At 42.5% G+C, this 18914-nt stretch overlaps 1 protein-coding gene across 1 annotated transcript in view; it reads left to right on the top strand.

The window, feature by feature from the left end:
- The window catches only part of LOC308630785 (aldehyde oxidase 2-like), a gene marked incomplete at its 5' end in the record, with an annotated part of 86709 nt that overhangs the window by 5357 nt on the left and 62438 nt on the right, over nucleotides 1-18914 (top strand). Inside the window, 8 exons of the mRNA XM_081261427.1 lie at nucleotides 1311-1437; nucleotides 3213-3274; nucleotides 5808-5897; nucleotides 8461-8541; nucleotides 10255-10399; nucleotides 12079-12171; nucleotides 16995-17146; nucleotides 18698-18791. Of these exons, the coding sequence (XP_081117553.1) occupies nucleotides 1311-1437; nucleotides 3213-3274; nucleotides 5808-5897; nucleotides 8461-8541; nucleotides 10255-10399; nucleotides 12079-12171; nucleotides 16995-17146; nucleotides 18698-18791 (844 nt within the window). The remainder of the gene's footprint in view (nucleotides 1-1310; nucleotides 1438-3212; nucleotides 3275-5807; nucleotides 5898-8460; nucleotides 8542-10254; nucleotides 10400-12078; nucleotides 12172-16994; nucleotides 17147-18697; nucleotides 18792-18914) is intronic.

Below are 18914 nucleotides of genomic sequence, written 5' to 3' on the forward strand. Positions count from 1 at the left end.
AACTGTACTGATTCTAGATTACAATCAAGTAAGAAGAAGATTGGGATGTGCGTTGATCAAGTAACAACATCTGTCCCTTGATTTAAAAGAAAGCTGAAAATCCATCCATATTTTATTAGATGGTCAACTTTCTTGTTACTTTTTCTATTTGAATGATAAGCAGGATCATCAAAATACCAATTAATGCCTATTGGACTATGAACTAGAATACATACTACACACTGGCTATTATGTGTAGAATAAATACCTCTGTAAATAAGAGGATAAAATTCAATGTTGTTCCATGTGACATAGAGGTCTCTGGAGTACAAACAGAATTGGGAATGAGTAAGAGTTGTAGGAGTTCTGTTGAGGGTTGAATTGAACTTTGCTAGATTAGAAGTACAATCATTTGCCCAAATTCTAACCTGAAGCCAGAACAAAGAGTTTGGATCCAAGAGTAATGGCATGCATTGACACAGAACACATCATTTCCTCTGTCGGTGTGCTATCAACTGAATCCTTCGAACAGAAGGAGCCCCAAGGATTTCTGAGTTTAACCACATGAGAATCATTTCCAAGATAAACAAAGGTAAAGAATCCAAAAGAGTCTGTTAGAATCTACTAGATTAGGCAAGATGCTCACATCAGGTCCATAAACCGCAATCCTAGGATAACACTACATCCTGAAATCTAGAACAGGGCTTCCCAAGTTTACTGTTCCTAAACATACCGGGGAGGTTGTTCAAGATGCATATCCTGAGTCAGGAGATTGGGAGCAGGATCCCGAGTTCTGTATTTCCTACCAGCTCTCATGGGAAACCAATACTGTCGGACCACAAACCACCTTTTAAGTAACAAGGATCTTGGACACAGACCAAAATCCTTAAAAGTGTAATTGCATCTGAGCCAACACAGAATAATTCAAAGAAGAAAGGAAAATGAGATTGACAATAGATAGTATTCAAATTAATCAAGAAGAGGTAGCCTCCTGGTCAACCTCCTTGATGGGGTGTTCAAGAAAACTATTTTTGAAATTTATGTACACTCACTATAATTATTAATGCCTGAAGAGTTCTCCTCTGGGAGTTGAAGGTGCACAGTATCTCAACTTGAAGGATTGAACACTTGACTTTGAGAAGTGCCTATAATGATAGTCTATGTTTTCTGAGTCACTTCCTCCTGAAGCCTCCTAGGAAAAGGGACACACAGACCCTAAAACAAAAGGGCTGGGGTACATTTGCTCAGAGGGAGAGTTCCACCTCTCATACCTTGGTAAGAGTTGATCACAGTAGGAAAGTATGGCTGTACCCATGCTTATGTCCTTCCAGGAAAGAATTGCCAAGGGCCATGGCACCCAGTGTGGATTCTGCACTCCTGGTATGGTGATGTCTATGTATGCACTGCTCAGGAATCACCTGCACCCCTCAGAGGAGCAGCTCATGGAGGCCCTGGGAGGTAGGTCTGACATAGGGAAAAACCACCAGCTACCCACAGCCAGGTGAGAAGTTTTCTTCAGGCTGTTATAAGCCACCTTCCACACTATTTCTGCCCTACTAAGACCTCCACATAGGTCATTTCTAAAGTAGCTACAATTCACCCAAGAACAGAGCAAGATGCTAAGCAGTTCCCTGCTTATCACAGTATATACATGGTATGTTCTGCAAAGCACTAATGCACAGCATATGGACCACACCACTTATCTGTCCAGTGATTTGTGTGGCTGCCTTCATTAAGGGCCTGTGTTAGTACTGGGGCTGCTCTAACAAACCACCACAAACAGATTGGCTGTAAGGAGGACTATTCATTCCTTGCCTCTTCCTAGCTTCTGGTGTTTGACAATAGCCCCTGGCATTTTATTTATTTATTTATTTATTTGGCTTGTAGATGCATCACTTCAATCTGTGACTCCATCTTCACATAGCCTTTTCCTGTGTCTGTACATCCAAATCCACCCCTCCCCCCTTTTTTTTTACAAGGACACCAGTTCGTAGGGCCTACCATAATCAAGTATAACCTCATCTTAATTCAGTTACATCTACAGAGATCCTATTCAAAATGAGGTCATAGCCGCAGGTTTTACAGGTTAGAATTTCAACACATCTTTCTGAGAGATGCAATTCAACCCTCAACAGAACTCTTACAAATTGAGAGAATCCTTTAAAATTTGTAATGGGTGTAAGTTACTAAAGAGGAGTTCATCAATCTGTCTTTTTTATGGGATCAGTAAAGTTCATCTTCAGGTGTCAACAGTCCCTCAACAAGTCATCTGTCAGACACACAGATTCTTACTTGAGGACCCTCAAACAAGCACACACCTGTATTCAGCCAGCTGCTGATGAAATTCCTCCTCTCTCATGTCCTCTCTTTTTCTCTCTGCTCCAATGCAGAATATCAGTTTAAGTCATGTAGAATCCCCACCTTCCTTGGGTCCCTCTCCTAGTATACTCCTTCAGCAGATTCTCAGTTTAAAGCATGGCTAACCCCAATTTCCCTCACCTGGCATTCAGAGAACCCTGGCAACTGGTCCCCATACCTAAGGCTTCCTTCTCCTCCATGGGACTCCCTTTAGTCCTTTCTCCTCTCTGCCTCTACACATTTCCTCCTCTGAACCTTGCTCGTGTTGCTCTGAGGATTCAGACTGCTCCACACCAATCCATAGCTTGCTCATCTTTGAAGCCTGAGCTTCTTAGCAACATACCCCCAGATGAGCTCTAGTCCACACTGACCCTCTTTTACCTCCACTCTCTATATCCTTGGAAACCTGAGGTTTGCAAGCTTTTCCATGCAATAGAATGTACTGCAAACCTCTTAAATGCATATTCCTGGGCCCACCCCCAAGACATTCTGATTCTAGAGAAACTGAACAGAGACAGGGATCTGTGTTTTTAACAACTGCTTTCAAGAAATTCTGTTGCCTAACCTTAAAGCCTCTGAGGAGACCAATGACAAACTGCCTGAGGCATGATACTTTTCTCATATTGTGCCTTGGGAATTATTTATAGTTTCTGTTTTAGGATTACCAATATCTTACAGTCTGAAATATAGTTGTTGTCAATAAATACACAATGGAGATGGAGATGGAGCTCAGTGGTAGAGTGCTTGCCTGGGCCCTGAGTTCAATCCTTAGCATCAGCAATAAATAAATAAATAAGTATCTAGATCTATTTAAAATTTCACAAAAAGCCAGTAAATATAAGTCCTCCTGACAGTCATGCTTCTCCTCCAATTAGGTAATCTTTGCCGCTGCACTGGGTATCGGTCAATTCTTGAGAGTGGCAAGACTTTCTGCATGGTGAGTAGGTGGCTCTACAGAGCAAGAATGACAGGGACACAGGGATTAGTTTTCCAAGACCATCTCAAAAGTCTATAAGGGAGACAAAGTAAGTTAGCTCCAACAAACTTAAACTGGAGTTTAAGCTATTTCCTGGGGATTGGGTAAGTTATGTTCCACCTTTGATGTTGTCCAAAACCACAGACAAAAGTCAAATGATCTAACCAGACATCCAGATATTATTTATCAGTTAAGCAAAGTATCTAGATAGGACAAGCAAGAGGGCTTCAGCAAACCCAAGTAGACACACAAGGGAATAAAGTTTGCTGTGGTGAGGTAAGGTTTATTCCAGAATCTAACCAGCTGGGAAGATGTGAACAGATTAAAAAAAAAAGTTGAATAAGTAGAGTGGAATCCAAAATTCACTCCAAGTGCAATAGCACAGGGAGCTTCCTCTACAAAATGGGGGAACTTCAATGGGCTGTTCTGAAAATCAAGTGCGTCTTGCTTGGCAATGAGTAAGAGTTTAAGAAATAAGTTACTACTGTTGTTGATAATGTTGTTGACACTATGAACTAGCATTTGACAGGGATACCAGACAGGCGCATCTGATAACCCTCTACTGAGGGTAAAATGGATATGGGCAACAAAGTCCTTAGATCCAAGCAAAGGGGACCCCACAGTTTAGAAGGCCCCCCTCTGATCTTTCTCCAGCCATTCTCAGGAGTCTATAGGGTCAAGTGACTTGCCTGCCTGTATCTTCACTCCTTTTCTAAGTCATTCTCCATGTATGGTTTTGACTCCACTTTTAGGCCAATACAAGCCCCTTTCCTGATATACTCAAGGGTGGATCATGACAGCCAGCATCTACACCCTGCACCCTAGGTTCAAAGGGAGTGGACAGAACTTGGAGACTCTGGTGGGAGTGTTCACATGGGTGAGGCCCCTCATAGTGGAGAACAGAGCCAGGGCTGAAAGAGAAAGGGAGCAGGCTGTAGGCTGGGGCCACCATTTGTATTCTTTCCTCAACTCCACAAATAATAGAGGTGAGCCTAGAAGTGGACAAGCAAGTATGTCCTACTAACCACAAAGTTAGGCAGATGTTCCATGTCCGTGTGTCCCAGACTTCTATTGCCACATTGGAGAAGCCAAAATTAACAAGCCAAGAAGTAAACTGAATAGCCATGAACCCAACAAATTTCTGGTGTAAATGGAAAAGTTCTTGTGAAATACAAAGAAAGAAAGCTAGAGGAAAGCCCTTTCCCTATGGATGTGGTGTTATTCACCTTTCCAGGCAAACTGATTCTGGGGATAAGGTGAAATGTGGTCAGACACTGCACCCTACAGCCAACACATCCCATGGGACTTTAATGGGCGACAGCAATCCAGCCCCAGAAGGGTTGTAAAAGGTTGATATCTCCTGGGCCAAGGGAACACGGGCTTATTTTCATTATTGTTGACTCAAGGTCCATCCTGGCAGCTCTCAGAGCTTTCAGTAGAAAAGGAGGCTTTTTACATTCTTGGTCCAGCTATTTCAGTTTCTTGAACAGAATTAGTAAGATGGCAGCTTCAGACACTTGGGCAGAGTTAGAGAACTGTTGAGGTGTCTGGGAAAAGGTATTTTAATAGACACTTAGGAGAAATTATCTGAGGAAGAATATAGTAGAGGTAAGTTTGGAGGAAACAGAAATGAAAGAGATTCAAATGAAAACCTGCTTTAAAATCCATTATCAACTCATTCCCAGTCAACCTATGCATATCCCAAATGTCTGGGAGATCTGATTTCTTCTTTTGCTTCTTTCAAATTTTTCTCAAGTACCTTATATGAAATATGATTATAATGAATAATGTTGTTGAATATTGTATAGAGTATATTGCTATTGTCCCAAAAAACATTTTATAAATTAATTTTACTGCTAAGTATTAATCTTAAAAATTCATAGATGTGGGGCTGGGGATGTGGCTCAAGCGGTAGCGCGCTCGCCTGGCATGCGTGCGGCCCGGGTTCGATCCTCAGCACCACATACCAACAAAGATGTTGTGTCCGCCGAGAACTAAGAAAAAATAAATAAATATTAAAATTCTCTCTCTCTCTGTCCCCCTCTCTCTCTCACTCTCTCTTTAAAAAAAAAAAATCTAATCTTGCTTTAAAAAAAATTCATAGATGTACATAATCTGTATAAAAATGTTCATATACTATGTAGTATATAAACATATAATATATAAATGTAGTATATATATATTTTATGTCAAATATCATTAATAGAATAGGGTGATGATAGTCTCTTTTATACTTTGGTATATTCTGTGTCATTTTATATTAGCATAATTATTTTATATTATATATATGTATCTATATATTTTTTCTATGTATATCATCTTATATAAATAGAGAGATACAGCAAAAGAAGAAAGGCCTTATGATTATCCCTGTTCCAATAGAAACTACCAACAGTATTAAAAAGTGAAAACTGCCAAGTCCTTCAGGACACATATATACTTACCTATTTAAAAAAAATAAAAAGTGTTTAATATAAGGCATCCTACTTCTTAGGAGTCAGCTGACTGGCATCAGAAAGGAACAGGAAAATGCTGCATGGACCAGAGAGAAAACCACTCCTCCTCACTGGACAGGAAAAGTGATGTGAGTGTCTTTGTTAGTTTAGGTCTGTGGCTGTGAGTATTGCCTGGCCCAGTTTTGAAACTGGACTTGCGAGTGTCAATGGTCACTCTCTGCTTTACTTAGAACTGTCCCAAGTGTATGCTCAAATATGGCACTTTGCATTTGGAAGTGGGTAAAGTGGCCATCTGAAGCAAAGACTCCGATTTTCCCCTCAAAGCCTAAAAGACTAAAAGAAAAACTACTTGCACAACAGAAAAAAACATCCACCCCTCCTGAGGGTGGATCATCAGGTGGGAATGGATTTTGGAAGCTGCCCCAGCTCACACAGAGTCCTACTCTGTCACTGCGCCTCCTCCTATTCAAAGAGGGCACAGCAACCTCAGGAAGTCTGAGAGCCCTCCAAAGTCACGTGGCAAGTTAATGGCCCCCATGCCTAGGACATCCAGCCCTAAACATTCCAGCCTCTGGCTTTGCTTCAAGAGATATTCATTTCCAAAAAGGAGCCACTGCCAAGTTCTCAAAGGAATTACTTGGAGAAGTTGAAATGCAGAATAAAATAGAGAACTGGCTCCTGTTATACAAGAAAACCTGAGAGTCCAGAGCAAGTCTTAGCCAACACTGTGCCTATTATCCCCTCCTCCATCTCTGCCCTTCAAACCTACCTTTTCTCCATGTTTGCCTCTGTCACTTATTGGTCTAAAGAAAGTGTGCAATGGAACAGAGGATGTTTCCCAATGGATGTGGGCTGCATCCCCCATGACTACTACCCAGAGGATCAGTACCTTGGTGCACTTAATACTTTCTAAAGTCAATCTCAATTTCTTGAGAATTCAATTTGGGCAATGATTGGTCTCTGGAGACCACCTGGTTTACATTAACCAAACTTAAAAGAATATGGTATTTGAACTGGAATGTGCTCCAATATTTTTCATAAAGAAAAACACTATTATAAAGTGGGTCTTGAGATCAGTTAACTACAAGTCCTTTTTCTTTTTCTTTTTCTTTTTTTAAGTACTTTTAGTTGTAGATGGACACAAAACCTTTATTTTGTTTAGTTCTTTTATGTGGTGCTGGGGAACGAACCCAGTGCCTCATGCATGCTAGGCAAGCGCTCTACCACTGAGCCATAGCCCAAGCCACCACACAAGTCCTTTTTCTACAGGAAATCTTGTATGGGAAACCAAATTATATTGCAAAGGCTGTGTGCCAAGCAAGGACACAGAGCAGTTGCACCATCTTAACAGGTACTGTTCTGAAAGACCCCCTGTTCCATGGAGGTGGCCATTCTACCTGGCCAGGTGTCTGCCCTGCAAAACTGACTCCTCTTTAAGCTCTGTTAACATCTTCTGTTTGGGCAAGTCTTGGCCTAGAACCTGTTTAGGGGAACTCTTCATTTCTCAGCCTTGAATCTTATGCTTATCTGACATTTTCATTCTCAGGCATACTCTCATTTCTAAGTTTTAGAGATACACCCCATCATCACCTGCCAAGTACTGCCCATATTTAATCTAACATAAAAACTAGTCATTCTGATATTGGCCCATAATGCGTCAATCTGTGGCCCTACAAAGAACCTTTATAAGGAAAATTTTCCTCCTGGAAGCTGGGAAGACCTCAGAGACATAAAACAAAGGGCACGGGGGTTGGACAAATGTCAGACCGTTTCACCTAATCATCACAATTACCCTTCAAAATAAGCATTACTTCCCCCTTAATCTTTAGAAAGGTTAAGTACCTTCCAATGGAAAGGTCAGAGAGCGGAGCTGAGAGTCAACTAGACCTGTATGCATCCCACATCTAAGTACCCTCCCCATGGCACCTGCTGCCACCCCTGCATCCCAAGGTTCTCTCCTAATTTTCCTTATTTCTTTAGGAATGTTTTCTGGCAACAAGTGTTTTCCAAAGCTAAAGCAGCTCTGAGTTAGGCAGGATGACGGTTCAGGAGATGGTTCACTATGCTTTGGTTTCCTTAAGTGTAAAATCGAGATGATCATTGACTTCCTTTATACAATTATCATGAGAATTGAATAAATTATTAATACATGTTAAAAACACTTGGGTTGGGGGTGTAGCTCAGTGGTAAAGCACTTGCCCAGCATGCATGAGGCCCTGGGTTCAATCCCCAGTACAGGAAGGAAAAAAAAGCACTGAATAAATATTAATTATTATTATGAAAGTCAGACTCCGTGAGTGAATAAGTGTGTGTGCATGCTAAATACAGGACTTCTCAGAGCTTTTAGCATTTTGAATCCTGACTTGGCCTGGGGAAAGATAGTGGTACAATGTAGAGGGCTGCTCAAACTTATTTAATGTCTAATAATTTTTCATTCAATGTCTTAGCATTTCCCAGAGTACTTTTGGGAGGAATTCATAGAATACTCTTTCCTTTAATATCATGCTACTGGAAAATCTGTATCTCTCTTACAAGATTCTTATTTAAGTTATTTAGTTTTAACCATTTCCCTGTATAAGGAGAGTAGGTGAATTAGTATTAGTTAATCTTGCCTAATTCCTGTAAAGAACTACAGCACTGTTGCCAATTGAGTGGGGCTGACAGGGCCATCTGCTTCTTCCTTCTATAAAGATTTGCACAGAGTTATTTGCGAAAGAGGAGTTCCAGCCGTTGGACCCAACCCAGGAGCTCATATTTCCCCCAGAACTCTTGGTAAGATGAGTTGGGTGTTTTATGTGCTTGTTTAAATATGACCGGTTATGAACTCAGTTTTATAAATCCACCATTTCCTTCCCGTGACACTGTCAAATTGTGGAAGTGGTTGATAGGATGGAGATGCCTGTTCCCTCCCCAGCTCACCACCCCTGAGCCACCCAGTCCCCTGAATGTTCCCTGAAGCCCCATCTGAGGTTTTGTTAAAAAAGGATTACATCATTGCTTTCATCATTGTTATCTGGAATTTGTCCCTGTCAACTGTCCAGGTGATAAAGCATTGTAAGATCCTACTTGGTTTTTCTGACCACTCCAGTGTATTGACCCCCAAAGCACCCCTATTCCTTACCCTCACCTTTGTCAGAATCACAGTCTTCATTCCCAAGCATTCTGTGTCTCGTTCTGTAAAACACCTTTTTCTGAAGGTGTTCATTCATTCATTCAAAAATGTTTGTCTATTTAGCAACAAGCCAGCACTGTTCTAGGTACTGACATGAAGCAGGAAACCAAGCTAACAAAAAGCCCCGCCCAAGAGAGCTTGCAGTCTGGTAAGAAAGACAGACAATAAGCAAAACAATAGATAGGAAATACAATGTGTCAACCAGTGAGAAGTGTGAAGGAGAAAAATTAAATAAAACAGAAGAGAAGACTAGGATGCAGATAGTTGCCAGAGAAGACTTCTCTGAGAAGGTACCATAGGAAGAAAGTCTGGGAGGAAATGAGGGAGCCAAAGATGTGCAAAGATGTTCAAAGATGTGCGGGGCAAGAGCCATCCAGGCTGTGGGAACAGCAAGTGTAAAGTCCCCAAGGGTGAGAGAACAGCTGGCCTGGTCAAGGGACAGAGTGGAGGCTGGCAGGGCTGGAGTCAAGTAAGCAAGGGGCAGCCTCTGCTGGACTGAATGCCACTCGGGTTTTACTCTGCAAAAGACAAGGAGCTATTAGGAAGGCCTGACAGAGGAGGGACATGGCCCTGCAGATGTTGCAATGGGATCATCCCAGCTGCTGTGTTCATAGTAGTCTGCAAAGAGCCCATCAGGGACTAATGTCTTCTTGAGGGGTGGTGGTTGGGACATGCTGCCAGAGGAGGCAGTGAAAAATGAGTGGATTCGGGATCATTTTGCAAGAAAACCTAACCAGCTTGTTGATGGATGTGATGTGGGTGTGAAAGAGAGAGATAACAAGGCTGACCCCAGAGCTTTGGGCAGCTGAGAGAGTACAGCAATTTACAGCAAGGGAAAAACTTTAGAGAAACAGGCTATTTTTCCTTTTGGGGTTTCTTATCAGGTGCTTAGAAAGGGATTGGCTGGCAGGAGCTCTGCTTGAGACAGGTTAAATTTGAGAGGTTTGTTACATTAGTGCTCATTCAGAGGTGAGTTTGCATTTCAGAGGCAAAGTCCAAAATAAAGATGTTAATTTAGAAGCATTGGTGTAGTTGTGATTTTTTAAGACCATAAGACTGAATTATGCTAAATTAATCCACTCTGAGTGGTCAATGACAGGCACCAGCTTATATTGTCACTTGCCTCCCCTCCCCCCGCAAAAAAAAAAAAATCTAATTACAGGAATTTGAGTATTAGCCAGTAGGTGTAGTGAGCATCTTTCTGGGCAAGTGGAGCCCAGAACCCCCCAAATCTTTCTATTCCACCTGGATCCTTGTTATAATCCAGGAGGACTGGTGTGCACACAAACACACACAGTTGCATTTGCCCTTAGAGGATGGCCGAGAACCCAGAAAAGGGAACCCTGACCTTCTATGGACAGCGAGTTACCTGGATCTCCCCCGGGACCCTCCAGGATCTCCTGGAGCTGAAAGCGAAACACCCAGAAGCCCCTCTGGTCCTGGGCAATACCTCACTGGGTGAGTGGCTGCAGTGGGTCTCATCCCACCATCAGGACTGAGCTGAACCTGCTGGTCTATTACTCTGTTCTTACTGCATGTTTTAGGAATAAAAAATCTCATTCTGTATAATAAAACCAGTGGTCTCCAAAGTTGGAGGTACACATGCCCTGATAGTATGCATGGTGACTCCATGAGGGAGGGTGTAAGAATTAGCAGGGTTTTTAAAAATCATTTAATTTATCTATCCTTTTTTAAACATCTTTTATTAAGCCTACCTTCAAATAATATTATTTCACCTCGTGTAAATAACAATGTAAGAACCTTACAATTATGTATTTTCAATTCCTCTCCTCCCAGTCTTTGTGCTATTATTGCATTGTATTTTTAGTTTTTAATTTCAATCTATTTTTAATGGGTGCATTACAGTTATACATAAGAGTAAAATTGGTGTGATATGTTCTTACCTGCACATGACATAGTTTGGTTAATTTTCATTCTGCTGTTCCTCCCCTCTCCCATCCCTTCTCCCTCCCCCTCATCCTCTTCCTCCACTCCACTGTTCTCCCTTCTGTTTTCAGATCCCCCCTTTTTAAAAAATATTTTTTAGTTGTCAATGGACCTTTATTTTATTTATTTATATGTGGTGCTGAGAACGGAACCCAGTGCCTCACACATGCTGGGCAAGTGCTCTACCACGGAGCCACCACCCAGTTCCAGATCCCCCCTTTTTTGTTCCTTACTTCTCTCTACCTTCTGCATGGGAAAGAAAACGTTCAACCCTCGACTTTATGAGTCTGGTTTATTTCACTCAGCATAATGTTCTCCAGTTCCATCCATTGACCAGCCAATGACATAATTTCATTCTTCTTTATGCCTGAGTAAAACTCCATTTTACTCTTCTTTATCCAATCTTGCTTTGTTTTTGTTAAATATTGAGTAGACATCGTACAATTTTATAAAAATATTCATGAATATATTAACAATACATTGTACACCCAGGGACCACCCACACCCATCGTTAAGAATTTGAATTTACCAAGAACTTGAAGGCTCCCTGTGCCAAACCACATTCCCTTCCTTTCCTTCCCTTCTTGAAGGCAGTCCTTTGCCTACATTGCATGTTGGTCAATATTTCCCTTGTTTTTATGATTTTACCATGCATATTTGAATCTGTAAACAATGTCATTTAGTTTTGCATATTTCCAAACTTCACACCAATAACCCAACACTCTTATTCTTTTGCAATTTGCTTTATTCATTCAATGTTCTTGACCTAAAATTCACCCCTATTGTTGCATGTAGCTGTGCTGTATTCTATTGTATGAACATGGAACAATTGCCCCTCCATTCTATTACTGAAGGACATCTGTTGAAATAGTTCCAGCTGTTTCCCAACTTGCACTATTACAAATATTCTCATTTATGTCTCCTGGCACTTATGTACAAGAATGTTATAAGAATTTCCCTCCCTTTTTATTTTCTATTTTTATATACATGTAGTGAGTATCTAAATAAACAAATGGATATATTGGGAGAGCATCTGTAAATTTACTTGGCAAGGATGCATGGTCATTGCCTTCACTTCTATACATATTTATTGTCAATTTTTAAAATTCATATCTTTTGTGAGACTATTTCAATGCAAAAAATATATATATTTTTTTCTTTCCTGCCTCTAAAATATATTCACCCCTCAGGACCTGCAATGAAATCTCAAGGACACTTCCACCCAATTCTCCTTTCTCCTGCTAGAATTTCTGAGCTGAGTGTAGTGATGAAAACAAGTGATGGTAAGTGCCTGTTCTTCTTAGTAGATGTCAATGAAATGGTTCCTGTACATAAGCTTACACCTGCCAAGTAATTCAGAGCCTCCCCATCTGGTTGAATTGTCTGGCCTATCTCTACCTCTTTGTTTCTCTACTGTGATAGGACATCTCCATCGTGGCACTTGACTGTCAAAAGCTTTGAAGGGAATATGAGGTATCTGAATGTCATTCAAGATCTTGTGCTCACTACAGGAGTCTTACCTACAAAATTCCATGGTCTCAGAGACAAAAATATACAGTATCACTTTGATGGAAATAGTAAGAAAAAACAGATGGAAAGGGGGTGAATGCAGGGGGAAAATTGGAGAACAATTGTCTGGCACTCTCTTGCTACTCATTTTGAGGGAACAGTGGCAAAAGACCAAGTGAGACAAAGAAAACTCTACAGGCAAGCACCCCTAGTCACTTACCACACCCCTAAGTGTGCCACTAGTGTGGCACTCTCTATCAGAGGAGGAGGGACCTGCAAAGTAGGAATAAAGCATATAAGATTCACATTCAAGATGCACAACAAACCCTTTAGTGCACACACACACACACACACAAAAAAAAAAAAAAACTTATTTTACACTTTTCCTCATCCTCTGGAACTCCTAGTCCTGTGCATGTATATAAATGCTCAGTCAATAGCTGATAAATGAATTAATGGAAAATATAAATTCATGGGTGGGTCAGGAACTTGAATGTAAATGGAATGCAGTAGAATAATGACCTTCTTAACCTGGACAACAGGAAGGTTGACGGAGCTGGAAGCTTTAATTAGGATTGACTCTAGCTCGCCCTGTGTTGGTGGGGACCAGTCGTGAGCAGGGGAGGGGGCCACCACAGCTGAACCACTGCTGTCCAGGAATCCTCTCTCTGGTCTCTCTGGTCTCTGGACCAGCAAGCCTGTTCTTCCCTGGCCTGACCCCATCCATTTCCAAAAGAAAGGACCCCTTCTTGGGTTTTGCCCAGCTTCAGTCTTTGGACAATTCAGTAACATTGCTGGTGTGAGCAGAAGGAAAGGAATGAAAGAATGAGCGGATGGGGGTATAGACAGTAAGTCCAAGCAGAAGGTTAAGGCAGGAGGCCCTGGATCATCTAGGAATTATTTAGCTCTCCTGCTTTCAAACTTCTCTTTAATACTGTGACCCTATACTCAAGTCTTAACTAATATAAGTAAATGAAATAGGCCACTCTGCTTAAAGAAAGGGGAAGACTTTCCCCCATCCCTTCCTATTTCAAAGTCCCTCAAATCTGTTCTAAGAGGGCCTCTGGAGTACAACTCAAAATCCTCAGTATAATCCAAATCCTTAATTTTATAGATGTAGAAAGAGATGCAAAAAGAAAGATAGTCTGTGGTCCCCAGATTGTCTCTCCCAAGCCCACCCCACCACCTGTTTAATGGCCATTTATTTTGACTGCTCAGTTTGGTCTCAGGTTGAAGTTGAGCCAGTCTGAAATCTAAGACAACAAAGCGCATGAGTGCCCTCTAGTGGCGTCTAGGAACATTTCCATGATTCTCAAACTTTTCTTATGACCCAGGAAGAATGAAAGATATTCTGGAGTAAACTGGAGCCGGATGTGCTCCCACCAGCACCCCTCAGGAAATAAATTTATGTTACTGTTGTTATTTTAACTTAAATATTTATTCAATTTTTTAATTTTTATCTATATACAAGACACCTCTGGCTCAGTGTCCTTTTCTTCCCCCTGAAAATCTTTCATCTAGTAAGTGCTCCAAGAAACCACTGCACAGGCCCATGGACTCTGAGATGGGTGGAGTTCAAGTGAAGCCCCCTTTCTGAGAATCAAAGTCTAAGCCCTTTTCAACTCCATTGGAATGCAAGCTAGGTTCTGTGACTGGAGAGGAAGTCAACTATAAACACAACTATAGAGAACAGGAGAGCATCTCCCACAGTGAGGCGGCCATGTCGGCAGTGGACCCAGACAAGCAAAAGCCCCAAAATGGATGATTTGGCCTCAAACTGAGCTTGAAATCTTTTTAGGATTCTGAAGATAGGACAGACAGCTGGCCTTTCACTTCCTCCTGAGGCTGGACTGCCAATTTCTACTTATGTCAAAATAGAGGTGGTGATGCTGGTCTGCATGAAGCCTCGGACCTTAAGGACCACTAACAAAACTTTTTGCATGTTTTTTCCTTACTAATAAAGCTCAAGACTTCTCTTTGGGGAGAAGGAATTATATGACTGGAAGCAAACATAGTTTTCCTGAAATCCTGCAAAGATAAGGCCAGGGTTTTTGCAGAAGTTAAAAATCAACCCCAGCAGAACCTGTGGTGACAAGGAGGCACAGACCATCACTGATGTGTCTGGGTGGGAACAGATCCATGAGACCGCCTTTCATGAGATGCAGAAGCAGGAAGAGGGCAGAGACATTCCAGGGAGGAGGGATAATTTAGTTACTTTTAAGCAAGAATCACGTAGAATAAGGATATTAAGGAGCAGCTGGTGGTCTCCCTAATTGATTGCATTAGCTCAGATTAGTGAGGCAATAGGGGTGCTGTGGGTAGATGTTGGCAGAGGTGGAGGAAGGATCATGCCCAGAACATTTTTAATATTGGTAAAACAGAGCTATGTGGAAGGTTGAGATGAATTCAAAGATTAAATCAAGATAAAAATCCAAGCCCAACCTGAAACCTGACTAAAACAGATTAATACTTCCCAATCCTGCCAGTGATGATGTCAACCCCACCAGTGATGTCTAGTGTTTCATGCTGCAAATCCCAGGGGAGTGAAGGATTCATTTTAAAAAGGTTGGCTAAGTCATCTCCTGAAGGCTTGAGTGACCGCTTATATATATATATATATAATATAGAAAATCTGATATATATATTATTGATATGCTATCATTACACATAGTAGGAGATTTTTTGTTGAATATTCATATATGCATATAATGAGCCTTGATTTGAGCCCCTTATCCCAAATGAAGAGAAACCCTGCAGTTTGGAACTAATATCCTACCAATCCTCATAAGTACTGTGGCAACAGTTATCAAATGTTGAATTACTTCCTGGACAGTTAGCAAGTAGCCCGTTCAGTTCTCTTGGATGCTGTCCCATTGCTTCCCTGTCCCCTCCCCAGGGAGCCCCACCTTCTCCACACCCAACACCACCCAACCTAAAGCCTAGGGCAGCTGTTTGCTTAAGCTGTGTTCATGGGGCCTGGCTGGTGCCCCTCACAGAGCTCATTATCAAAGATTTTGAGCATCAGGTACCTGTAGAGGGACAAAATCTGAATTCAAAGCATCATTGATTTTAGACAATGACCTTGGGAATTGAATGTCATCGAGCCAGGCCCATTTTGCCTGCCCCCCCCCCACACACACACAATGCCAATCACTATATAATGAGTTTTTCAAAAGACTTAGATCTTACTCACAAGGCGAACAAGCATGAAGGTTTCTCGAGTTTCAATTCATCTCCCTGAGGATAGGTTTAAGGATGTATCCAGATAAAGAAGCAGAGTGATTTAAGGCGTGGGGAGAGGTGATTGGAGGTGAAGTGATCAGTGGTCCCCACGTGCATAGTCAAACCTCACGGTTCCTGGTGAGCTGTGTGTTCAGAAAATGGCAGCATTAGCATGATCTGAGGGTGGAGCTTCCAGCCTTCTGAGATCAACAGGTCACTCATTGGGCACCTACGCAGACCCAAGTGAAGCTTTTGTGGTTTCAACAAAAGCAGCCTGAAGGTCCCTGAAAAGGAGCCCCAGCAACCATTGTCACCAGGACCCATTGTCATCAGGACCCATATGTCAGAGGTGTTATCTATAAGCAAAGCAAGGGGAGGCTCAACACAGAACTCCACTGTGTGAGTTTTAAAGCTAACTAAAGCCAATAACTAGGAGAGGAGCACAGGGACTTGGAGTCAAAGGAGGAAAACACACAATGGGTTGGTTAGTGTGAAAGAGACTCAGCCAGCTGAGTTTGTTGGCTGGTAATTATCCATATTAAGGCTCTGTTCCCCCATGGAGTCTTGGAGGTAGAGGTCCTATCCTTTTGATGGTTACATTCCTGAGAATGGCTCTCAGGCTCTTGAGAGATGCTTCTGAGCTACAAAAGATGCCTATCTCCAATATAAGCCCTGCTTTTGGTAAATGCCCAGCAAATGGCCATGGCCATTGAGCAAGGGCTCCTCCATTCTGCAACCTTTGCCAGTGTTAATGCCATTAGATGTATCTCTTAATCACACAGCAACTTGCACAGCTTCACCATGGTCTGTTACAAGGGAGTCATGGAAAGTTCTCGTAGGATCTACTGCTGACTGTCATCTCTGGCATCCCTTCTCTCTAACCTCTATTTCCTCATATCTGTCAAGAAAAGGGTGTGATCCATGGTTTTCCAGCCCTGGTTGCACTGGAGGTCACCTAGGGAGCCTTTTAAAAATCCCCATGCCCATTCAGGCATGGTAGCACATGCCTGTAATCCCAGCAGCTCAGGAAGCTGAGGCAGGAGGATCGCCAAAGCCAGCGTCAGCAAAAATAGAGGCACTAAGCAATTCAGTGAGATCCTGTCTCTAAATAAAATACAAAATAGGGCTGGGGAATGTGGCTCAGTGGTCAAGTGCCCCTAAATTCAATCCCCAGTAACACTTACCCTCCAAAAAAAAAAATCCCCATGCCCAGAGACTCCAATTCAATTGATGTGGGAGTGAATGTTGGTGCTCTTTTTGAGTTCCCGCTGACCCTCCATGGAGCCAGTTGTAATGGATGAATGCTAAGACCCTGGTGCCAGGATTACAATTCTATTGCTTCTTCCATGTCACACAATACCAATTCATTTTCCAGGACTAACCATTGGTGCTGCCTGCAGCCTGGCCCAGGTGAAGGACATCTTGGCTGAGAGCATCTCTGAACTCCCAGAGGAGAAAACTCAGACATACCGGGCCCTTCTGAAGCACCTGCGGAGTCTGGCAGGCCAGCAAATCCGGAATATGGCGGTATGTTCCCTGCTTTCAATCACTTGAGCACACCTCGCCTCTTTCTAAACCTCACTGAAATGTCAGAATATGTGTTGGCAGAATCAGTATGCCAAAAGGTCTCGGCAGATTAGTAAGTAAATCAATATTTAAAATTAACAAGTATTATTTAATAAAATATCCAGAAATGAGCTATAAGTCAAATTCAACAGAATGCCTAAACAGCAGCACAGATGAGAAAAAGCATGTCACGATTTTGTTACTTTCAATGGCAAGCCTGTCAAAGAACCTAACTTATTCTCAGGTTGCATTAACAGAAGCACCAAGGAGGATAGGCTTCTCTGGACTATGCAAACCACAAGTGGAGAATATTGATCAGAAGAATGGAAAAGAAAAATGGTTAGGTTTTCAAAATATATGTGCTCTCTCTGCCGCATACCCTAGATGGTGTTACTATCCTTGGGGTGTGGGGAATCAGGGGAGGGCACATTTCCTTTGAAAAAGCTCTCAAGTGATTCTAAAAATTTCTGTCCCCAGTCAGGAATTCTGACTAAACCCCATTAGAGATGGTGGCAAGAGAGAGTGAAAACATATCAAAAAGGGGTGGGGGGTAGACAAAGGGAGCATGAGAGATACCTTCCAATATTTATAAAACACTGGGGACAGATGTGCTACTCCATAGATCACAAAGGGTAGAAATACGGCCCATAGTTGAGAGAGTCCAGCAAGGCATACTTCAGCTCAGGGGAGAAAAAAAAATCTTGAAGATGAAGGTGTTCATAGAGGAGTATGTTGGCAAGGGAGACCCTGCCCTCGCCTATGTTCTAGCTCAGACCACGGAACAACTGGGAGGTCCTTGTGGATCCCGTCACAGTGCAGGGAGGAGAGCACTGTATTGGCTGGGCAGTCATTTCCCTCTCAAGTTCTGAGGTGCTACAGGCTTCATCAGGTCTGAGTAAGGTCTCCCAAGCAGAACCAAGGGGCAATCATGTCCACAGTGTGGGTTCCTCTGCCCCCCTGATGTGGTCCACATGAAGACTGGTTATTCCAGAGCTCATGAGCATGAGGATGAGGCCCTGAGTACGGAGGCAGGCTGGCAGCTCTGTGGCTGTGCTTCAGCTACCTGCACTGTCAGAGCTGGCCACCCAGCCAACTTGGGTTCGAATGCCAGGGTTGCCATGTCCTAGTTGGGGACCTGGGTCAAGTTTCAGGATTTCTCTGTGCCCTAGTGTCTTCACCGGTAAAGTAGGGATAACAGCCTCCATCCTGCTGGTTGTAGGGATGACTGCGTGAGTAGGCATGACAGAGACGTGACACTGTGAGTCACACATGTGAAACATGCCCAGGGCTGAGGAAGGGTCAGTTATCCTCACTTCCTCTTCCCATCTAAAGGAGTCAGAGGAGGAGGCCTCCCTGACTCCCTGAGCTGAGTCCCTCTGCAAGGAAGGAAAGGTCCAAACTGCCCAAGATGCCCCTTCACCCCTTCAGAGCCATTGAGAGGACCATAAAAGCAGGAGCTATGGGGTAGAAGAATTGAGAGAGACTGACGCAACTGTAACTTTCTCTTCTTAGTCCTTAGGGGGTCATATTATAAGCCGGCATTGCTATTCAGACCTGAATCCAATTCTTGCTGTGGGCAATGCCACCCTCAATCTGTTGTCAGAAGGTAAGCGACCCCTGAACACTCTGCACAGCACCTAAAGATTTAATGTCTTTTTTCATGAGTTTTTTAAAGAAATTACTTTAAGTCAAGGCCCAGGTTCCTGCTGTCAATTCTCCATGGGGAGAA

Source organism: Spermophilus citellus, assembly GCF_964194105.1.
Source record: "Spermophilus citellus genome assembly, chromosome: 11".
NCBI lineage: Eukaryota > Metazoa > Chordata > Mammalia > Rodentia > Sciuridae > Spermophilus > Spermophilus citellus.